The 20065-nt window shown below is 32.6% G+C and overlaps 1 protein-coding gene across 2 annotated transcripts in view; it reads left to right on the forward strand.

Annotated features, from left to right (window-relative positions):
- Window positions 1-10409: 10409 nt before the first annotated feature.
- LOC143079541 (uncharacterized) overlaps window positions 10410-20065 on the forward strand; it is a 303363-nt gene continuing 293707 nt past the window's right edge. The window contains exons 1-6 of one of the 2 annotated variants that reach the window (XM_076254945.1): window positions 10410-10537; window positions 11772-12111; window positions 12491-12556; window positions 12840-12926; window positions 14472-14606; window positions 15377-16988. In XM_076254945.1, coding sequence (XP_076111060.1) covers window positions 11773-12111; window positions 12491-12556; window positions 12840-12926; window positions 14472-14606; window positions 15377-15640 — 891 coding nt within the window. In that variant the 5' untranslated portion in view covers window positions 10410-10537; window position 11772 and the 3' untranslated portion in view covers window positions 15641-16988. Of the gene's footprint in view, window positions 10538-11771; window positions 12112-12490; window positions 12557-12839; window positions 12927-14471; window positions 14607-15376; window positions 16989-20065 lie in introns of those variants that run through there. The other variant, XM_076254946.1, reaches the window with a different exon arrangement.

Here is a 20065-nt window from a genome sequence, read left to right on the forward strand (position 1 = left end):
ATAATGTACAATTAACTCATATTAGGTACAAGGCTAGAAATTTTTTATTTGCACCAGACGCGCGTTTAGTCTACAAAAGACTCATCAGTGACGCTCGATAAAAAAAGATAAAAAGGCCAAATAAAGTACGACGTTGAAGAGCATTGGGGACCAAAAATTCCCGAAAGTTTAGCCAAGTACAGCTAAGGTTATCTATTCATGGGGTAGATGGTAGAACAAAATATATGAGATTGATAACCACTTAAACACAGATAAATAAGTGTTTTTTTTGGTTTATGAATTGAGGGCAGTAGTATTACATTAATAACAATTTGATAATGAACACTATCTATAAACAAGTAATATATATACGGCCTATGAAATACAACTACATTACAATAATACAAATATTGACATACGAACGGGAAAAATACATTAATAAATAATATAAAATTGAGAATGGGAATTGGGAATATGTCAGAGGGGCAACAACCCTACCAATTTAATGAGCAGATAACAGCCGAGGGGCACCAATGGGTCGTCAATGCAGCGAGAAAACCCCGCACGCGGAGGTGGAACTCAACTGCCCCTTAAATAAAAATGTGTACTAGTTCAGTGAAAATGGACGTCATAATAAAGTCCAAAACATATAAATAAACAAACAGTAAAAAAAAAACAAAAAACAAGACTAACAAAAGCCAGAGGCTCCTGAATTGGGACATGCGCAAAATATGAAGATTAAGTACAATCCCTCTGGTTAGGGGTTCAGTATCATACCGTCATAAAATATATGAGAAGAGCATAACCCGTATGATGCCAACAACTGGTTTTAGAATAAATGTGTTTTTTCCAATGCAATGACCCAACGAGTGAATCAATATTAATAATACTGCAGTCCCACTAGGCCACGATCGCACTACGCTCTGTGAAAAAAATGCAAATTTTGATGATCGTAGTACGATCGTGTAGATCGCAGTAAGGTCGTATCACGGTCGTGGTGAGGTCTTCAATATCATGATGAGCGTGGCCAACAATCGTGGTGCGGTCGTGGTGAAATCAGGTCGTAGTGGAAGCGTAGTGAGAGCGTACTAAGATCGCAAAGGTCGCTGTAACATCGTAGTGAGAGCGTAGCGAAAGTGTGATTCTTTTCGGAGAAATTGCGCTACGATCTAACTGTGACGTTAAATTACGAACTCACTACGATCATCCCGTTCTCACCGCGACCCAGCTACGCTTCCACTACGACTATAAAAGGCTGTTCACGACTATAGTACGATTCTAGCACGCCCTTGCCGTCCTCATCACGGTCTTCTGACGACCAGACTACGTTCATACTACGAGTATCATTTTCATTGTCATTTTCTCAACAAATATATTAAATCTCTCCAGGTTTTTTTGTCTGTTTATAATTAGGACTTCTTGTCCATTTTCTCTAACGGCTCAACCATGCTTTTCGTTTTTATATAGATTAGACCGTTGGTTTTCCCGTTTAAATGGGTTTACCCTAGTTATTTTTTGGGCTCTTATAGCTTGCTGTTCGATGGGAGCCCATGCTCCGTGTTGAATGCCATACCTTGGCCTATAATGGTTTACTTTATAAATTGTTACTTGGATGGAGAGTTGTCTCATTGGCACTCATACCACATCTTCCTATATCTATTGACACATTTGTGTTAGTTCTTCTTTCGTTCACTTAAATATCGTCATAATGGACAGTGGTGGATCCAGGGGGAGGGTTCCGGGGTTTGGAACCCCCCTTTTTTTGGACGATCACTGCATTTGAATGGGGACATATAGTTGGAACCCCAACCCACCCGCTTTGTCCTGGGTTGAAACCCCCCTTTAAAATGGCTGCATGGATCCGCCCCTGATGGACCAGCAATAGGTTGAAATTTCGGTTGGATTGGTCGGTCTTACATTTCTGCTCGAACAGGATTCGTTACTATCAGAGCTCCCTCTGCCTCTAATTCAACCCCTACCTCCAAGCCCACGTGTTCTAGTTGATTTGGGTTGCATGACTGTATTGTTTCCGGAAAATCTTTCGTATTAATCAGAAATAGAAGGAATGAATCTGTATTGATATTGAATACGATGTTGACGTTATTGCTGAGAACGTAGTTAGATCGCGGTTTGAACGTAGTATAATCGTGGTAAGAACTTGCTATAATCGCAGTAGAAGCGTGGTAAGATCGAGTTGCAATCGGATAACTCGTTGTATGGTCGTAGTGAGAACGTGATGAGCGTAGAAAGATCTTGATAAGCGTAGTGAGAACGTTGAATAATCGTAGTGGGATCGTTGTAGAAGCGTAATGAGGACGTATTAGCATCGTGAAAGCAACGAACATTTACATTTTCATGGCGCTCATACCGCGACCTCACCACGATCTGAATTTATTTTAGATCGCGGTGAGCGTGGTGCGATCGTGGTCTAGTGGGACTGGGGCTTAACAGCAATTCTTAATGACTAGAAAACAGTTTTGTAACTGTACCCCACCCTAAAAAGTCCGTTTAAAAGTTTGGTTAGCTTTTTAGTTAAATGCTGACATTTATGTGCTTTGTAAAGAGTATTAAAACCAAAGATTTGATGGGAAATACCTAAATGTATAAGTAGTTATCAAAAGTACCAGGATTAGAGGTCGGTCATTTAAAGACGTATCAACCGTATCATATACGTTGAGGTATCCGCATCTGCAGATATACCAAAAAACAGTATATGATCCCGAGCTTTAATTTTATGTACTTTCAATAATGCAAATGGGCGACTCAATAATTTCTAATGCGGAAATTTACAAAACAATTAGGAAATATCGAGATTTTGTGGAATATGTAATCCGACTTTTAAAGATATCCCGGATAGTTGGAACAGTTTACATGCATGATAGGAGTGAATACGGTAAAATCGGTTGCCAGTTTGTGTATGAACTTGTTCTCACGTATAACCAAATTGTTAATTGACAAACAGAGTGATACTCAGTACTTTTTTATTACCTTTTATGATAAAATCGTAAATGAACAATATTCAAAGTTCCTTACATGTATATAATTAGTACATTTGATATTTTTTGGTGTTTATTCATATAAGATCTTGAAATATTTTTTTAACTAGATTATCAAAGGATTGTGTACGATATTCGTGTACCTGCCTTATATTGGCTCCTTGTTAAGGGCATGTAAAAGTAGTTGATAGAACCCCTTATTTTTTTTTTAAAACACCACTATCACAAATATTGAAAGTCTATGTTTGATTGTTTCGAAGAGATTCCAATTAGTTTTTTTTTTAAATGAAACATGGTCTTATTAATAAGCCCGGGATCACATAATATTTTTGGATATATCTGCAGATGCGGATACGTCAACGTATACGATACGGTTGATACGTTTGTAAATGACCGACCTCTACTATAAGATGTTTGCATGTTGATTTATGTTTACGAATGATGTCATTGTAGCGAGAATAAAGTTAAGTACATGTTTTGACTAGTTTGTGATATCAAAAAAACCCTGGTGTAATTATTATTTAGTAAAATACAGAGATTTCTTATCAAAATCAAATACGTTGTTACATACACGAGCGAATCTAACAAGTTGAGATATATGAAAACCATAAGATTGTGACCTGGAAAGAATGTATCCCTCCGTAAGGCAAGATACTTGTATTTACGTTGGCAATTCTTTTTTTATGAAACAAAGCAATACCAACTCTTTCAGTCTGACTTTTAGTTTGGAATTTGGAATACTTATGTAAATTGTAGAAAAGTCAAATATTTTAATACTGTTGCAAGATGAACGAGTCTTAGATTTTATGTACCCTAAAAGATCTTTGAAATTTTTATTATCCACATCTGATTGACGCCACCTCTAGAATAGGCAGTTACATATTAATTTTGAAGCCCGCTTTGATAACTGATAAAAAAAGATGTTAATAGAATGAAATTCAAAACAGTGTGGCTGTGGCCATTGATTGACACATTAAATTCATCCATTGACTGGGACAATTTAGGTGAACGTTTGTATGTAACGACCACTGATCACTATGTACTTTTTAAAGACACTTAAACTATGGGGTCACCAAAGGTTCTCAACACCTCAATAAAGTAATTCGAAAAAATTAATCAGAAATAACACGATGTTTTGATTTATACCAATTATATAAATCAAAACATAAAGGTTATTTCTGATTATTTTTTCGAATTACTTTATAATTAAAGGCGTTAAGAAACCTTTGGTGACCCCACAGTTTAAATGTCTATCGTAGGTACGTCGTGAACAGTGGTCGTTACAGACAAACGTTCACATAAATTGTCCCAGTCAATGGATGAATTAAATGTGTCAATCAATGGCCACAGCCACACTGTTTTGAATTTCATACTAATTTGTAAAAAGGTCTCGTGAGCACTTGGAAAACCCAGTAATATACTTTGAATTCAGAAATTATTGCGATGTTTTTATTATTCTGAAAAATGCGACAGGGTTATAAACGCAATAATTCCAAGTCCCAATTTGAAATTTTTTAAACAGGTCTTTTTCTCAATATCACAAAAAATAGAAATCGCATTTAAGTCTAAAACGACTAAATCGCAAAAATAAGTGCACGCAATAATTTCTGAACTTACAGTACCGTTGTTTGTAAGGACACTTATGTAGTTAAGGCACCCATTACAGTGATGGAAATTCCAGTTCTTCATCTTGGTTTAAATTCCAAAGGAACATAAAACAGACATACGATCATCCAGGATTTCCTCTTTGGTAAGTGTCGTGATAGTTTATGTTGAGTTCCAAGAGAAGAGCCAATACCTAATACATTTACCAAACAGTTTATGTAATGAGTTTTACATACAACAAGAGTGCACACGCCGAAATGTCTCGTCTTCAATACTAATCATTTATATTATATTGATAGTCCTTTTAAATATAAACTTTAGTACAACTAGCACAAAAACTTAATATGATAGAATAAAATGAGTTCAAGGTCATATAAACTAAACAAGAAATACATGTACACCTCAAAAGGAAACAAAACATTGACCAATGATCAATGAAAATGAGGACAAGGTCAGATGCACTATGCCATGCAGACACTAAAAAGCTCAAAAGCTTAACTTTAACCACTGAACCATGGAAATGACACATTGCTTAAAGTATTTGATATATGGACTTGGACGGGGATGACAACCTTGTAAGGTACGCTCATACCATAGATAGTTATCCTATTACTCGTAGTAAGAGAGAAATTAACATTACAAAAAATCTTCACTGTAGTCACTGAACCATGACAATGAAGTCAAGGTCAGTGGACATGTGACAGACGGAAACTTCGTAACATGAGGCATCTATATAAAAAGTATGAAACATCCAGGTCTTCAACCGTCTAAAATATAAAGCTTAAGAAGCGAGCTAACGCCACCGCCGCCTCCTCCATAGACACCGCTGCCATCGTAGCCACCACCACCGCCGACAGATCACTATCCCTATGTCGAGCTTTCTGCGACAAAAGTCATAGGTTCGGCAAAAACGATGTTGTTTAGGGCTTTATATGCAGGTACAACACCATATCTGCCAAGGAGGTAGGACAAGTGTGCAACATTTGGGTCTTTAAAGATGGATATGGCATGGGTATTGCTAGACATATTTAATTTCTTATTTTGATTTGTACCAACAACCTCACAGTCTTAATCTAATTAAAAAGGGTATCAACGTATACGTCCTCCTTTTTGTGCTTAGCCCATTGCCTTGCACAATCATCAACTGAATCCATCAGGTTTTTGAAGTTGTATTTCCAATTGATGGATGTAGGCTCACGATATTTCGGACTATTGGATAACACATTTTGCAGGGAAGTGTTATTGACAATGTTGAGGTCACCGGTAATAACGTGGCCAGCTTGATTATATGTGAATTAGGATCTAACACAAGTGCAATCACAACACAGAAAGAAAAGATTGGCAAAAAAGGATCAGTTCATTGCTAAAATGAAAGGGCATGCTAGTTTAATCTTTTGAGCCTGGTGACCACAGTCATTGTTCTATTAATGCCATCGTCATAACTTCAACACGGATATATCATACATTAGAAAAAAAGTGTTTATTTGTTAATTTGGTCGTCAATAGTAAATATGGTGCAGTATTACTTTTTGAAATGGAGATCGAAAGTCATCAGCGATTTTCCACAAAAAAAACCCAAACATTTGAATATCTATAATCAATGTAGATACTTTTTTGGTAGTAGAATACATATTTTTTCTTCATTTTAATTTCATCAAAAAAATAGTCCAGTCAAAGATTTAACCTCAAACTAATTGCAACAGAAAATGTTTTAGTTCTAATCAATAGCATTATGCCCTTTATATACACAGAAAAAAGTCCCAGAAAATCTAACTTGAGGAAAACTCAAAATCAGCATTTTTAATTTCCTATGGAAATTACCATTGGAAGGGGAGATAACTCTTGCCAAAACAAGTCTTTTTTGGTCAGTTTTTTGTTGTTTTTCTTAAAATTTATGTAATGTATGATACTTTGATGGGGTTATAAGTTTGTATTTGACTAAATTATATAATCTTCTGCTCATGAAATGTACAAAACCGAAGTGTTATGGGTAGTTTTATTTTTTTCATGCATTAAAGAAATTGCAAATTTGAAGCTTTGTAACCATTTTGAAAAAATAATGTGAAAATTAGGTATTGTTTATATCTGTATATTATATTTTTTCAGCTTCTTACTTATCTAAAGAAACTTTAAACCACAAAAAGAAGAACACATGCTTAATTATTTTTATTAAATTTGAGATTCTTTACCTTGACATGTTGAAAAATTCAATAAATGGTTAACTAATAAATTACGAAATCTAGATTATAGCTTGATAAAATATATGAAAACACCTTTAGAGTTGTTCGTTATTCTCTAAAGACCGCTAAAAAATCAAGAATCAATACATTCTGATGAATAGAAGCGGTAAAGTTATAATTTTGTATCAATTTTTATTGATATTTCTGCCTTTTCTGAAAGAGTTATCTCCCTTTTCAATGCAAATCTCCATATGAATTTTAAATGGTGATTTTTTTAGTCTTCCTCAAGTTAGATTTAATTGGACTTTTTTCTGTGTATATTTGGGGTATAATGCTAAAGATTATAACTTAAAAATCTTCTGTTGCAATTACTTTCAGGTTAGGGTCAAATTTATGCTAGATTGACTGGACTAAAATTGAACACAATTATCAAATGTTTTTTCAGAGTAAATGTATACGTTTTACACTTTTAAAATGTTCAATTTTTTTCTTCAAAATAATAGTAAAACTACACAAATTGTATCGAATAATGTGCATAACACAAATGCGTTAATTTTTTTTGTTAATTTAACTATATATGTATCTAATATCTCAATGAATGTGTTAAGTTTTGAACATATAGCTTTATTATGATACATGCTTAACTGTAACCCTAACCCTAATGCTGTTTGTAACCCTAACTTTAATGGTGTCTTTAATTCTTACTTTAATAGTGTCTGTTATCATAACCCTAATGGTATCTGTAATCCTATCCTAATTTTGTCTTTAACCCTGACCCAAATGGTGTCTGTACCCTTAACCCGAAAAGTGGCTATAATCAAAACTCTAATGGTGTCTGTAACTCTAACCCTAATGTTGTCTGTAATCCAAAATCTATTGGTGTCTGTAACCATAATCCTAATGCTAACTCTGATGATGTCTGTTACCCTAACCCTAATGATGTCTGTAATCCTAACCTTAATGATGTCTGTAACCCTAACCCTAATGATGTCAGTAACCCTAACCCTAATACTTTGTCTAACCCTAACCTTAATGATGTCCGTAACCCTAACCCTATTGATGTGTGTAACCATAACCCTAATGCTGTCTGTAACCTTAACCCTAATGATGTCTGTTACCCGAACCCTACTGATGTCTGTAACCCTAACCCTAATGCTGACTGTAAATAGTTATCAAAGGTACCAGGATTATATATTAGTGCGCCAAACGCGCGTTTTGTCTACATAAGACTCATCAGTGACGCTCATATCAAAATATTTATAAAGCAAAACAAGTACAAAGTTGAAGAGCATTGAGGATCTTAAATTCCAAAAAGTTGTTCCAAATAAGGCTAAGGTAATCTATGCCTGTGACAAGAAAATCCTTAGTATTTTGAAAAATTCAAAGTTTTGTAAAACCTTACCCTTATGCTGATTGTTACCCTAACCCTAATGATATCTGTAACCCTAACCCTAATGATGTCTGTAACCCTAACCCTAATGATGTCTGTAACTCTAACCCTAATGCTGTCTGTAACCCTCACCTTAATTCTGACTGTAACACTAGCCCTAATGCTGACTGTAACTCTAATCCTACTGATGTTTGTAAGCCTTACCCTAATGCTGTCTGTAACCTTAACCCTAATGATGTCTGTAACCCTAACCCTAATGCTGTCTGTAACCCTAACCCTTATGCTGTCTGTAACCCTAACCCTAATGCTGACTGTAACCCTTACCCTAATGATGTATGTAACCCTAACCCTAATGATGTGTGTAACCCTAACCCTAATGCTGACTGTTATCCTAACCCTAATGCTGTATTTAACCCTAACTATGTCTGTAACCCTAACCCCTAATGATTTGTGTAACCCTAACCCTAATGCTGACTGTTACCCTAACCATAATGTTGTCTGTAACTTTAACTCTAATGATGTCTGTAACCCTAACCCTTATGATGTCTGTAACCCGAACCCTAATAATGTCTGTAACCCTAACCGTAATAATGTCTTTAACCCTAACCTTAATGCTGTCTGTAATCCTAACCCTGATGCTGTCTGTAACCTTAACCCTAATGATGTCTCTAACCATAACCCTAATGATGTCTCAAACCCTAACCCTAATGATGTCTGTAACCCTAACCCTGACAATGTCTTTTAACCCTAACCCTAATGCTGTCTGTAATCCTAATCCTGATGTTGTCTGTAACCCTAACCGTAACGATGTCTTTCACCCTTACCCTAATGATGTCTGTAACCCTAACCCTAATGCTGTCTGTTTAGAAATTTTGAAATACAATGTAATGCATATTCATAGTTTCAGTGAATATCAATTTTGAATCGTATATGAAATCATACCATGGTGCGCACACATATGCAATAAATTAAGATACTAACCAGATTGCATTTATTGTTGAATATATTGATAGGGGATTTATTGAGGAATCAAAAAATAAAAAAAAAATATAGGGGTCAATGTGCTTGTTTTCGAGATATTAGCCATTGGAATTTTGGCGGGAAAATGTTCTCTCTTGAATTTTTTATAGCTTTATCATTGACCAGTTAAAGCTCTCAAATACTATTAAAATATAAATAAGATTTTATAAGACTTTTGAAAATGGCTTATAATTATACATGTAAAAGATTTATAAAAAGAAAAATGGGGGTCCATGGGCAATTTTTTTTTAGAGGCATTCAAATGGATAAAACCAGAGGATTCCGAAAATCTGACAAAAGTTCCAAAAACATGACAAGCAAACATCCTTAAGCGTTCATTACTATGATGACGGTACTACAGATGGTTTATGATGGGTGGTAGAGGGTGTTCTCGATTTCTTTTTCGATTGAAATAAACATAAATAGGAATGAGACCAGCACTTATTCATTTATCTTTAGGATGTTTACTTTAAGTTCTGAAGACCAACTAAAAATGATTGAGAAGGACGAAAAAAGTATACTAGTATTCTATGACATTCTATTAAAATTATGCCTTGGAAATTAAAATTAATCTATTTCAGTGAAACATGCCGTTTGCAATTCTTATTCAAATAGACTCAAAAACTTCAACTGTAAACTCCTAAATATCAATTTGTTTTTCGTGTAAATATTAAAGACTCTTTGATATTCACATTTATTCTATATTGATAAAATTTTAGTAGGTTTTCTATATGAATGGGATTTTGAATAAATAATCATATTCCCCTGTGGAAAAGGTATATTCGCCGCGCAAAACGTCGTGTGCTTTTACGTGCTTATTTTGGTAAAAAAAGTTTGATGTACAATTGGTTTTGGTAAATAATTGCCCTCTCGGAATAAAACAATTACTGTCTTTTATTTCGGTAAATATGTGGCTTAATTGACTTTTGAAAAATTGATATTCACTTCGGCCGTTGGCCTCAGTGAATATCAGTTTTAAAAAGTCAATAAAACTACATATCTACCTCATCAAAAGAAAGTAATTGTATAATCTTCAAATTCAAATATTCATTGTCATAAAAACTCTGAACAATAAGTTTGTGACAAATAAATAGATTTTAACAAATTATGTGTATAACCCGGTGTGTAAAACAAAAAAGAAGGGTTTATTGACGTTCAAGCATCTTGGCATACACTAAATTGTTTACGAAATGTGAGTTTAAAAAAAAAATAATAATGAACTATAAATACTCATATAAAATCAGGTCAAGGTTGATCTACATCATCGATCGATTGAGGAAGTACATTATCGGACAAAAAATATTATTGTGTTATTAACAGATATTTGATCATTGAATAAGATACACCGTTCATCACAGAAAGAAAAGGTTGGTAAAATATAATCATTTCATTGTTTAAAAGGAATAACAAATACATATAATCTAATTGCTCACGAATTGTGAAATTGTCAACAAAGGGAGATAAGAACACCTTATACTTCATTTTCATGTTCATTGATTTTTGACGCATTCTTATAAATGATATGTCAGGATGGTTGATAACAACGTTTACACTTTATCTTAAAATTAATTTGTTTCTCTCATAGGTTTTGAATAAATAATGTTAGCTCACAATCTCTTAATTTTTTTGTAGATCTTCATGTAAGACATTTTGAATTTGTTGTAATCAAATTTGCTTTCCCCCTTTTTCCGTTGTGTTTGTTATTTCACGCTTAGCACTTACTTTGTTAATTTTTTCTAAGTACATTCAGTTTGTTATTTTGATTCTCATTAAGTTGCATATTTGTTTGTTATTTGCCACTAATTTGTACATATTTTATAATTTATTTCCCCCGAACTTCTGGTAACTTTATTTTTCAATTTCCCTATTATTTTTATTCATTTCGATTTGGTATTTCCACCTGATCAGTTTTTAATCAAGTTTATTTTCCCCCTCTTTACTGTAAACTTTTACATGCCATTTGCCCCGTATCTATATCGTTTTTTGTTTTTAATGTTTCCTTATAACTATTTCGTGATTGCTTTCAGAACTTACAAGAATGTCATCTCATTATAAAATTTAATAAGAACTGAACATTGAGATGTTCAAAACACAACAACCGTAATTCAAGAATGTATTTTAGTTTGCAAATATTCTGAAAATAAAAAAAGTATTTCAATAATTATGTAAGATAGCAACTAGTATATTAAGTAATTAACAAGACTTCACAACAACACACGGAATCGAAAATAAAATGGACCATTTTGTTTACCAAAATATTAAACAACAACGAATGATAGAGCTCTGGAACCCTATTGAGATATTAAAATACAAAAAAAAAAGAAATACAAGTACAAACACCAATGCCCCACATTGAAGATATATCCACATTTAGCCCGCTTCAAATTAAGCACTAAGTGTCACAATGTTTATTTGTTTACCTGTCTTCTGTAATAAGCTTGTTGCGTGAAATGGGTATAAGTCTACGCAAACAAAATATATTAATATGGAGAACGTTCATGCCAATACACTAACTAAATAATGTTATTAAAGATACTTCTTTGTTATTCTCTGTATACCCTAGGTTTCAATCATATTATTTGAGAAGTTTCTACATTTCAGAATGTCAACAACGACTGCAAATATTCAAATGTCAACCCCATTTATACCACAAGTAGTTGGATTTCAACAAGCTCCACCAGTCGGACGCCAGCAACAAGCATTTCCAGTGAGGACATTTAAGGTGTTTGGTGGTGTGCAGATTGGTATTGGTGTTCTTCTTGGGATTCTCAGTTTAATTGGAGTGATTCTGGATATAATTGCATGGAACAAATACGACGACTGTCGCAACAATAATTATTATTACGATGGCTATAATGATCATTATTGGATGTGCAGACGATATAATGATGGCCACGCACTTTTTGCATTTGACATAACTTGTCTAATATGCTCTGGATGGGTAAGTGTGTATTTTCAGTTGTCTTATAAACTTATAAACCTACTAAAGAAAATTGTTTCGGAAATTCACTTGAAGGAAGATGCGTATAAATACATTTACAAACAGAAAGCATGCAGAAATGATAGAGACTGGTGTATTTTTGAACTGTTAATAAATCTATTATAGTCACAGAAAGGAAAGAACAAATTCATTACACGAATCTCTTCCTTAAGAGAGCACATTAACAATTAAATAGGTAGTGCAAAGTGAAGGTATAAGGATTTAAGGTTTACAATAAAATGCAAATGTCGTTATAGCGTATATGTAGTTACGTAATGGCGGAAAGCAAATGCTAAATTTATAGTAACTATAATACTTATGTTAGTTTTTGTAATTGCAGTATGTTGTAACTGGTTTTCTGCCTATGTGTATGTCAAAGAAGAGGGAGGCGAGCTGGAAATGTTTGGTAGGTTTTAAGTAAAGACCAATGATTTATTAACTTAACAAGTAATTAATATTTACAGATGACAAGTAAAACAAGGAATTAAAATCAGCAATTTAATTATAATTAAAGAGAATGCCCACGAACTTCTGATATTGTTATTTTGTTTTATATCTTTTCAGTATAGAGAAAAGTGTAAAAAAGAGGGAAACTAACAATTACATCAATTGTACTGAGATATTAAACATTCAATTGTATGTACCTTGTTTAAAGTATAGCTTTATTCTTTCAATGCTTTATGTTTTAGAAAACTGGATTTATGGTGTGTAGCATAGTTGGAGCGTCAGTTTTTGTTCCTACAATGTTCAGTCTTGGTGTAGTCGGATCAATTATAGTAAGTAATGTTGTTGCATATCAACTAAACAAGTTAAATAGATAAACAGATTGCCAACTATCTATACGTAAATGCTTTGCTGCACTGTCGGGCAAAGTTTTCTTTATACGGGTTTTGCTTTAGTCTCGCTTCCAAACGTTCTGTATATTTGGTCACCGAATAGACATGTGCTCGCAGCATGCGCAGACACAGTCACAATAAAATTTTTAATAAGTAGTTGTGTATGATTGTCAGATATTGTTCCAGATATATGTATTGTACACACAGTTTCGTTCACGAAAGTCGCGTCTAGCGCACAACATTTCAATCCTAACATCTACAAGGAGTTTATTAACACAAGCACATAAGTCATCATTTCTATGTTGAAATGGGTGATCTATGCTATCATTAAACTGTTAATAAAAATAAATTAAGTGTTAAGACGAAATACAAAAGATCTCATACCAAGGAAAATTGATGCATTTGGCAAAATATTTCGGAATTTTGTGTCCTCAATGCTCTTAAACTTTCGTACTTTATTCAGGCTTTTCACCATTTTTCATTCGAGCGTCACCAATGTGTCTTTTCTAGACAAAACATTTGTCTGACGTATACCATTTTAATCTAGATATATTTGGGAGTCCATTTACATTTTTTAAATTATCATTTTATAAAAATGACAGCTCTCTATTTTTAATTCGATCTTGAAAAATGATGGGTACTAAAGAATTCACAAAATAGCACTAATACAATCTATGTCTGCTCTATGGTCGGGTTGTTATGTCTTTGACACTTTCCCCATTTTCCATTTCCTTTCTCAATTTTATGTTTATGACAATTATTTGTGGTACATGCCATAGATTTTAAGGTAGTATTTCTAAAATGTATTTTGCAAGTTTTGAACAAGAAATAAAAAGAGAAATATCAGAGAATAGTTAACAATGTATGTCAAAAATATTTAAAAACTGTATTTATCTGAAGAGATTAAACTGGATTTAATAAGTATTAAAGTAATAATGATACTTACTCGACAAACGATATCTATGCTGTATATAGTCGTGTTTGTAGAATGGTCTTGTTCGCTCGAAACATTCCATGCAGTGATGATTTGTTTAAATACGGTGTTGACATGAATATCAATAATGAGGTCATTTTTATGAATTTCCTGTTTACAAAACTTTGAATTTTTCGAAAAACTAAGGATTTTATTACCCCAGGCATGGATTACCTTAGCCGTATTTGGCACAACTTTTTGGAATTTTGGATCCTCAATGCTCTTCAACTTTGTACTTGTTTGGCTTTATAAATATTTTGATATGAGAGTCACTGATGAGTCTTATGTAATCGAAACGCGCGTCTGGCGTACGAAATTATAATCCTGGTACATTTGATAACCAATCAAAGAACACTGAGAGATGTACAAAACATTGCAGATCTAGATTTAAGCTGAATTTAAGCGAATAATGTTATAATTCTATAGAAAAATATAGTACTTAAAACTACTATTTTGTCATTCTCTAGTTTGTTAGTTTGTTTGATGTTGGCAACTTACACTGTTTATTTTAGAGAGGAAATAACAATTCAAAAGCTGTGGTTTTGTCAGCTTTCATGGCCGTGTTGACCTTTGCAGAAGTAGTAGTGGCAATCATTGCAGCTTCATTCTGTTGTTGCTGCTCCACATTGAGGACTTCAAACAACCAGGTAAGCAAATGTTGCACACGAACATGATACGACTCCCTCCCCCACTGAACACAACTTTGTCAAACAAGGAGGGTCAGAAGATTTGATACTCACGTTGAAGACTTAAAAAAAGGTAAACATTGGTGGATTTCAGCTGTTTTCCGCTCTATGGTCGAGTTGTTGTCTCTTTGACACATACTCATTTCCCATGCTCAATTGTATTTTATTTTAGTTATAATAACAATGCATAAGTGTGAATCGTCTTCCAAAAGTATCAATGCATTTACTGGATAATAACCAAAGGTTTATTGACTACCATTTGGTACTATTATACAGGACGATTGATTAAAAAACAGTAGGGTTTTATTGATTCTATGATACACAATATGCAAGTATATAACACCACATGCATACATTAGTTGTAATTTCCACAAGGCCATTGTTGTAGTGTTGCAGTTTGTCTCAGGACGTTAACTCTTAATATATATAAAAATCTGAACTCGAAAAAACTTTCTCCGAAAATGAAAAAAAATAGAAAATCTTGCATGCCTGTACTATAACAGACATATTAACACCATATATGGCCATTTTACACTGAAACATATGTTTGTAAAACTATGTAATTCCTACTCTTTACTACAATTCAATGAGAACTCCTCTTCTTTTCTTGTTTATTGAAATAACTTGTATGAACATTTCTTTTTAGTAATTTTGAAAAATGTATCACACTGAGTCTTCAGATAAAACATGTTGAACAGTGCCTTAATTATTATTCTTTATTTTCTCTATAGGAAGTTGTTATAATGCAAAGTACACAACCTGGAATGTTTCTTAACCCACCACAGACTCAGATTCCTATTGCAAACAGCCACCAGGTCATGATAGCTACTGGACAACAAGCTAACGCAATAGTTCAATATCCTGCAGCGCAACACTATCATGTTATGCCTACTAATCAACCGTCAGCTCAACAGAGTCCGGCAGTTGGTGGTACAAAACTAGAAGCGAACCATGGACAAGTTTTTGATACTAATCCACCTGCTTACAAGGAATAACAATCTCTTACATGCGATTGTGTTTGTTGTAAAAATCAAAAGACTATTAATCTTAATTTATAAATTACTAACACTTGTGATAAAACAGAACATAATTATATAAGAATACGTGCTTAGAAATACAATTGTTTTTTACCCTAATAATTTTTTTCTAATATGAAAAGATAAGGTTTTACTTTTAAAGACGATTAGAAACTGATAAAAAGTGTTCATTTTTCGATAAAAATGTTAAAATATGGAAGAAAATAATTGCCCTCCAGTTTGGAAATGAATCTCTGAAAAAAAATATGAATATCATATTATACAATTTCTCTTTTCATATTTCTGTCATATTTCACTGAAAACATGATCAGAATTAATAATGTTTAATCTCTTTCAACTTAATTATACTTGTATATGATTGTCAAAATACAAACAGGTCTATATTAATCACCTCCCACTGTCTACATACCTAATATGAAGAGATACAACAACTGAAACCCGTTTTGATTTGAAAATGATATGACTGTAACCCGGATTTGTTTTTGTCTCGATCGATTAATGACTTTCTAACAGTGGAATACTAATATTGCCTTTATTTGATGAATACATCAACAAGCAATGTAATAGGTCCTAGTAACACATATTTTAAGAATCAAAAGAATAATAATCAATATAGCATCTGTAACATTTGGATCAGGATCTGCTTACCCTTCCGGGGCACCAGAGGTCACCCCTAGTATTTAATGGGGTTTTTGTTGGTTATTTTTTAGTTTGCAATTTGTGTCATGTGTTCTATTGTTTGTCTAATTGTCCTCTTTCATTTTTAGCCAGGCGTTGTTAGTTTATTTTTGATTTATGAGTTTGACTGTCCCTCTGGTATCTTTCGTCCCTCTCTTCTAGCATATTTTGACACCAAAATTGACATTTTTGCTGTTTAAATTGCTGTATAAATTGATAAGAATATGAAATAATACTACGTTTTACAGCTTAAAGATTCATAAAAAAAATTAAATGCTTCAATGGTGATAGCAATACAGAATCAAACCCCTAAATATTTCTAAGTAGTTGAATTGATTACTGATTATTGTATCAAAATGATATAAAATAACATTATGTGTAATGAAAGAGTTCATAATATTATGCATGTATATAGTAATATTTTTGAACTGCATTAATTTTGAGTTTGCTTATTGTTTTTTAGTTCCTTTTATTCCTTTGATATTTGTTTTGGTACTTATTATTTTTTTTTCTTGCAAATAGCTTGCCTAAAATGTGGATTCATGATTGATGATAAATGTATACTGTTCTTTTTAATGAAATTTCATTGTATATGTTACATAGTTTAATAAATATATTTCAAAACAAATATATTGTTATAATTATAAATATGTTAAAGAAAAGTAAGCGTCTTTAATGTGTTGTATAAAGCCAAGAAACATATATAATTAAAAGATTGAAATTTTTGGAACAATGGGATAAACTCTTTTAATTTTACTTTTCAATAACAGTTTGTTAAAGTTGGCAAAAAGGCATTTTATTTGCAAATTGAAGATAAAATTAAGCCGATTACAGAACAGTCTTGCCGTTGTATGTATGGTCTTGTTTTCTTTACATCCAGAAGTTGGAGTAGATTTAAACATACAGATTTTATATATTTTTTAAGAAACAAGTTTGATAATATGCTGAGCAAATACAAAAATAAAACCCTACACTATGAAAAAAAAATATTAAGATGTATGGAATAATAGCCAATGATGCAACTTGCACACAAAGATCAAATAACGGATGTTAAAGAGTGAGAAATCTAATTGTAAAACAGCTATATACTGGATAACAAAATGTGCAACATTCGAGTAGAAAAGCAACGACATGATGATGTCTAAAAACAATGTCATCTACATGTACTACAATAAAGGAAACCAAAGGTTTGTAGGGTTTATAAGAAGAAGGCAGTGACATTACATTACAGAGTATTGAATGATATCCTCCGATATTATTAAAGACTAATATAAATACGGTCTGAGAAATTGAATGAAAAAAATTATCCCAAAAAAAAAGATAACTAAAAGGCATTCAAATATATGAAAAAAATAATAAGATAGTCCTTATAACTCCTTCAAAAATAAATAAGCATTCAATCCAATCAGATTTATATTTTAGTAGGTTTTACATCTGATAGAAGGACGAAATATTGCACTTGAAGATTGTAACAGTTACCAAACTATCGCAACGTTAAATAATTTTATCATATTGTTCCCAATATATTGACAACTGACTTGTTTTTTCGAATAAATGCACCGGAAATACTTGTCACCGAGGGATGGTGTTTTGCGGTTCGTGGCTGTAGGGGCAGTCAATTTCTTTTTCGATTATAATGCACATATACAGATTCAGACTAGCACTTATTAAAATTATCTTTAGAATGAGATTTTGAGTTCCAAGAACATAAAATAATAAAAACCCACAATAATACCGACTTAATGGCAAATTTAAAAGATCAAACATAGTCTGGTTTCAAAGCTAGCATAACCAAACCTCTCACTTGTATGACAGTTGGATACAACTAAGAAAATAATAAGAAGATAAGAACAGATTTAAAATAATAAAGAATGACTTTCCTGACGAAAAAAACCTATTCTATTAAAACTTGATAGAATATCGGATGTTAAAAAGTGTGGGGTTTATAAGAAGAATGCAGTGACATTACATTACAGAGTATTGAATGATATCCCCCGATATTATTTAAGACTAATATAAATACGGTCTGAGAAATTGTTATCGTTGAAATCAAATTAATTCATTTCAGTAAAAGATGCCGTTAGAGCTTTTAAACTGTATTGAAATATAAATACGCAGAGAAAAATAAAGTCAAGGTAAATTCAGGTCATTGGTCGCTTGAATCGGTATTTCATTAAAAAAAACAGGTATATCGTTGTTATTATTGACAAACATGTTTTCATTAAATTAGATAAACCGCTTGACACAGAGAGAAAAGGTTGGTAAATATTTTTCATTGAATTGCTTAAAAAAAGGACATGTGAATATAATAAAATTGTTTACAAATCATGAAATAGTAAACAAAGGGAGATAAAACACATTATACTGCTTGTCCTTTTTAATTGATTTTTTCCGAAATTATTTCAAAACCTTTTTTGGTTAGATTTGTTAACATTTGTAACACTAAAAAAAACTTAAAGAAATCTTCTAAATTTGTATAGCAATTGCCACACAAATATGTATCATTTATTGAAACAATGGGCTGTTATATAAGCGAGTGAATTCTCTTAAGGAGATCAGATCTGATTAGTGATACTAGAAAATAATTGTATGATGAGTGCATATTATGTAATTTATAATTTGATTGTGTATTTATAATTCATATGGTTGATAGCTATGATTTTGACCGATAATTATGTACTAAATATACATGTACACTGGGAAATTTATTGTTGTAATTATCAAAATTGTCAATCAATTGTAACTGATTACTATAGCCTTTATGGACCCTGTAATTTAAGAAATGAATTTGGACATATTATTCCATTATATTGTGTTTTTAAATGTTATGTCAGGATGATCGGTTACAACTCTTACACTTTATATAAACATCCATCTGTATACCATATATATTTTGATTAATTCATTTTTGTTCGGCAACCTCTCAATTTTTATATGGTTCTGTAGTTCTTTTGGTAAGACACTTTGAAATTCTTGTATGCAAGATTGTTATAATCCCCTTCGTTTTATTCATTATTATTGGTTATTTCCCGCGGACTTAGCACTTTTCACTTACTTCGTTATTTTCCTCTAATTACTATTAACTTTAATTAGGTCCTTCCCCTTTTCTGTGGAAAGACTTATTAAATTTCTACTGATCATTATTGTTTTTCTTCTTCCGCCTCTTTTATTTCCTGCGTATCAATTTTGTTTCGCATGATGTCGCTTAGATGTTTTGTATATGATATTGAACAGTTTACGCGCCTTTGAAATTGACCGAATACTTTTCTTTGTAGAAGTTATCTACCCGAACACTGTTTTTGAATCAAATTGGTTGATTTTTTTTTCAAATTTCAGAATGTCAACTACGGCTTCAAATATCCCGATGTCATCCAAATTCATACCCCAAGGATTTGGAGTCCACCAGGTTCTACAAGTAGGACAACAGCAACCAGAGTTTCCAGTGAAGATATTTAAGGTGTTCGGTGGTATGCAGATATGTCTTGGTGGCATACTTGGAATTCTCAGTGTAATAGGAATAATTTTAGATATAATTGCATGGAGCAAATACGACTTCTGTACCATGGATTATAACTACTTTTATGATCATGTTTCTATGTGTGTTCAATATATTGATGTCCATGAACTTTTTGCATTTGACACAATTTGTCTAATATGCTCTGGTTGGGTAAGTGAATATTTTTAAGTTTAGTAAAGAAAAGCTGT

This window comes from Mytilus galloprovincialis, chromosome 6 (genome assembly GCF_965363235.1).
Source record: "Mytilus galloprovincialis chromosome 6, xbMytGall1.hap1.1, whole genome shotgun sequence".
Taxonomy (NCBI): Eukaryota; Metazoa; Mollusca; class Bivalvia; order Mytilida; family Mytilidae; genus Mytilus; species Mytilus galloprovincialis.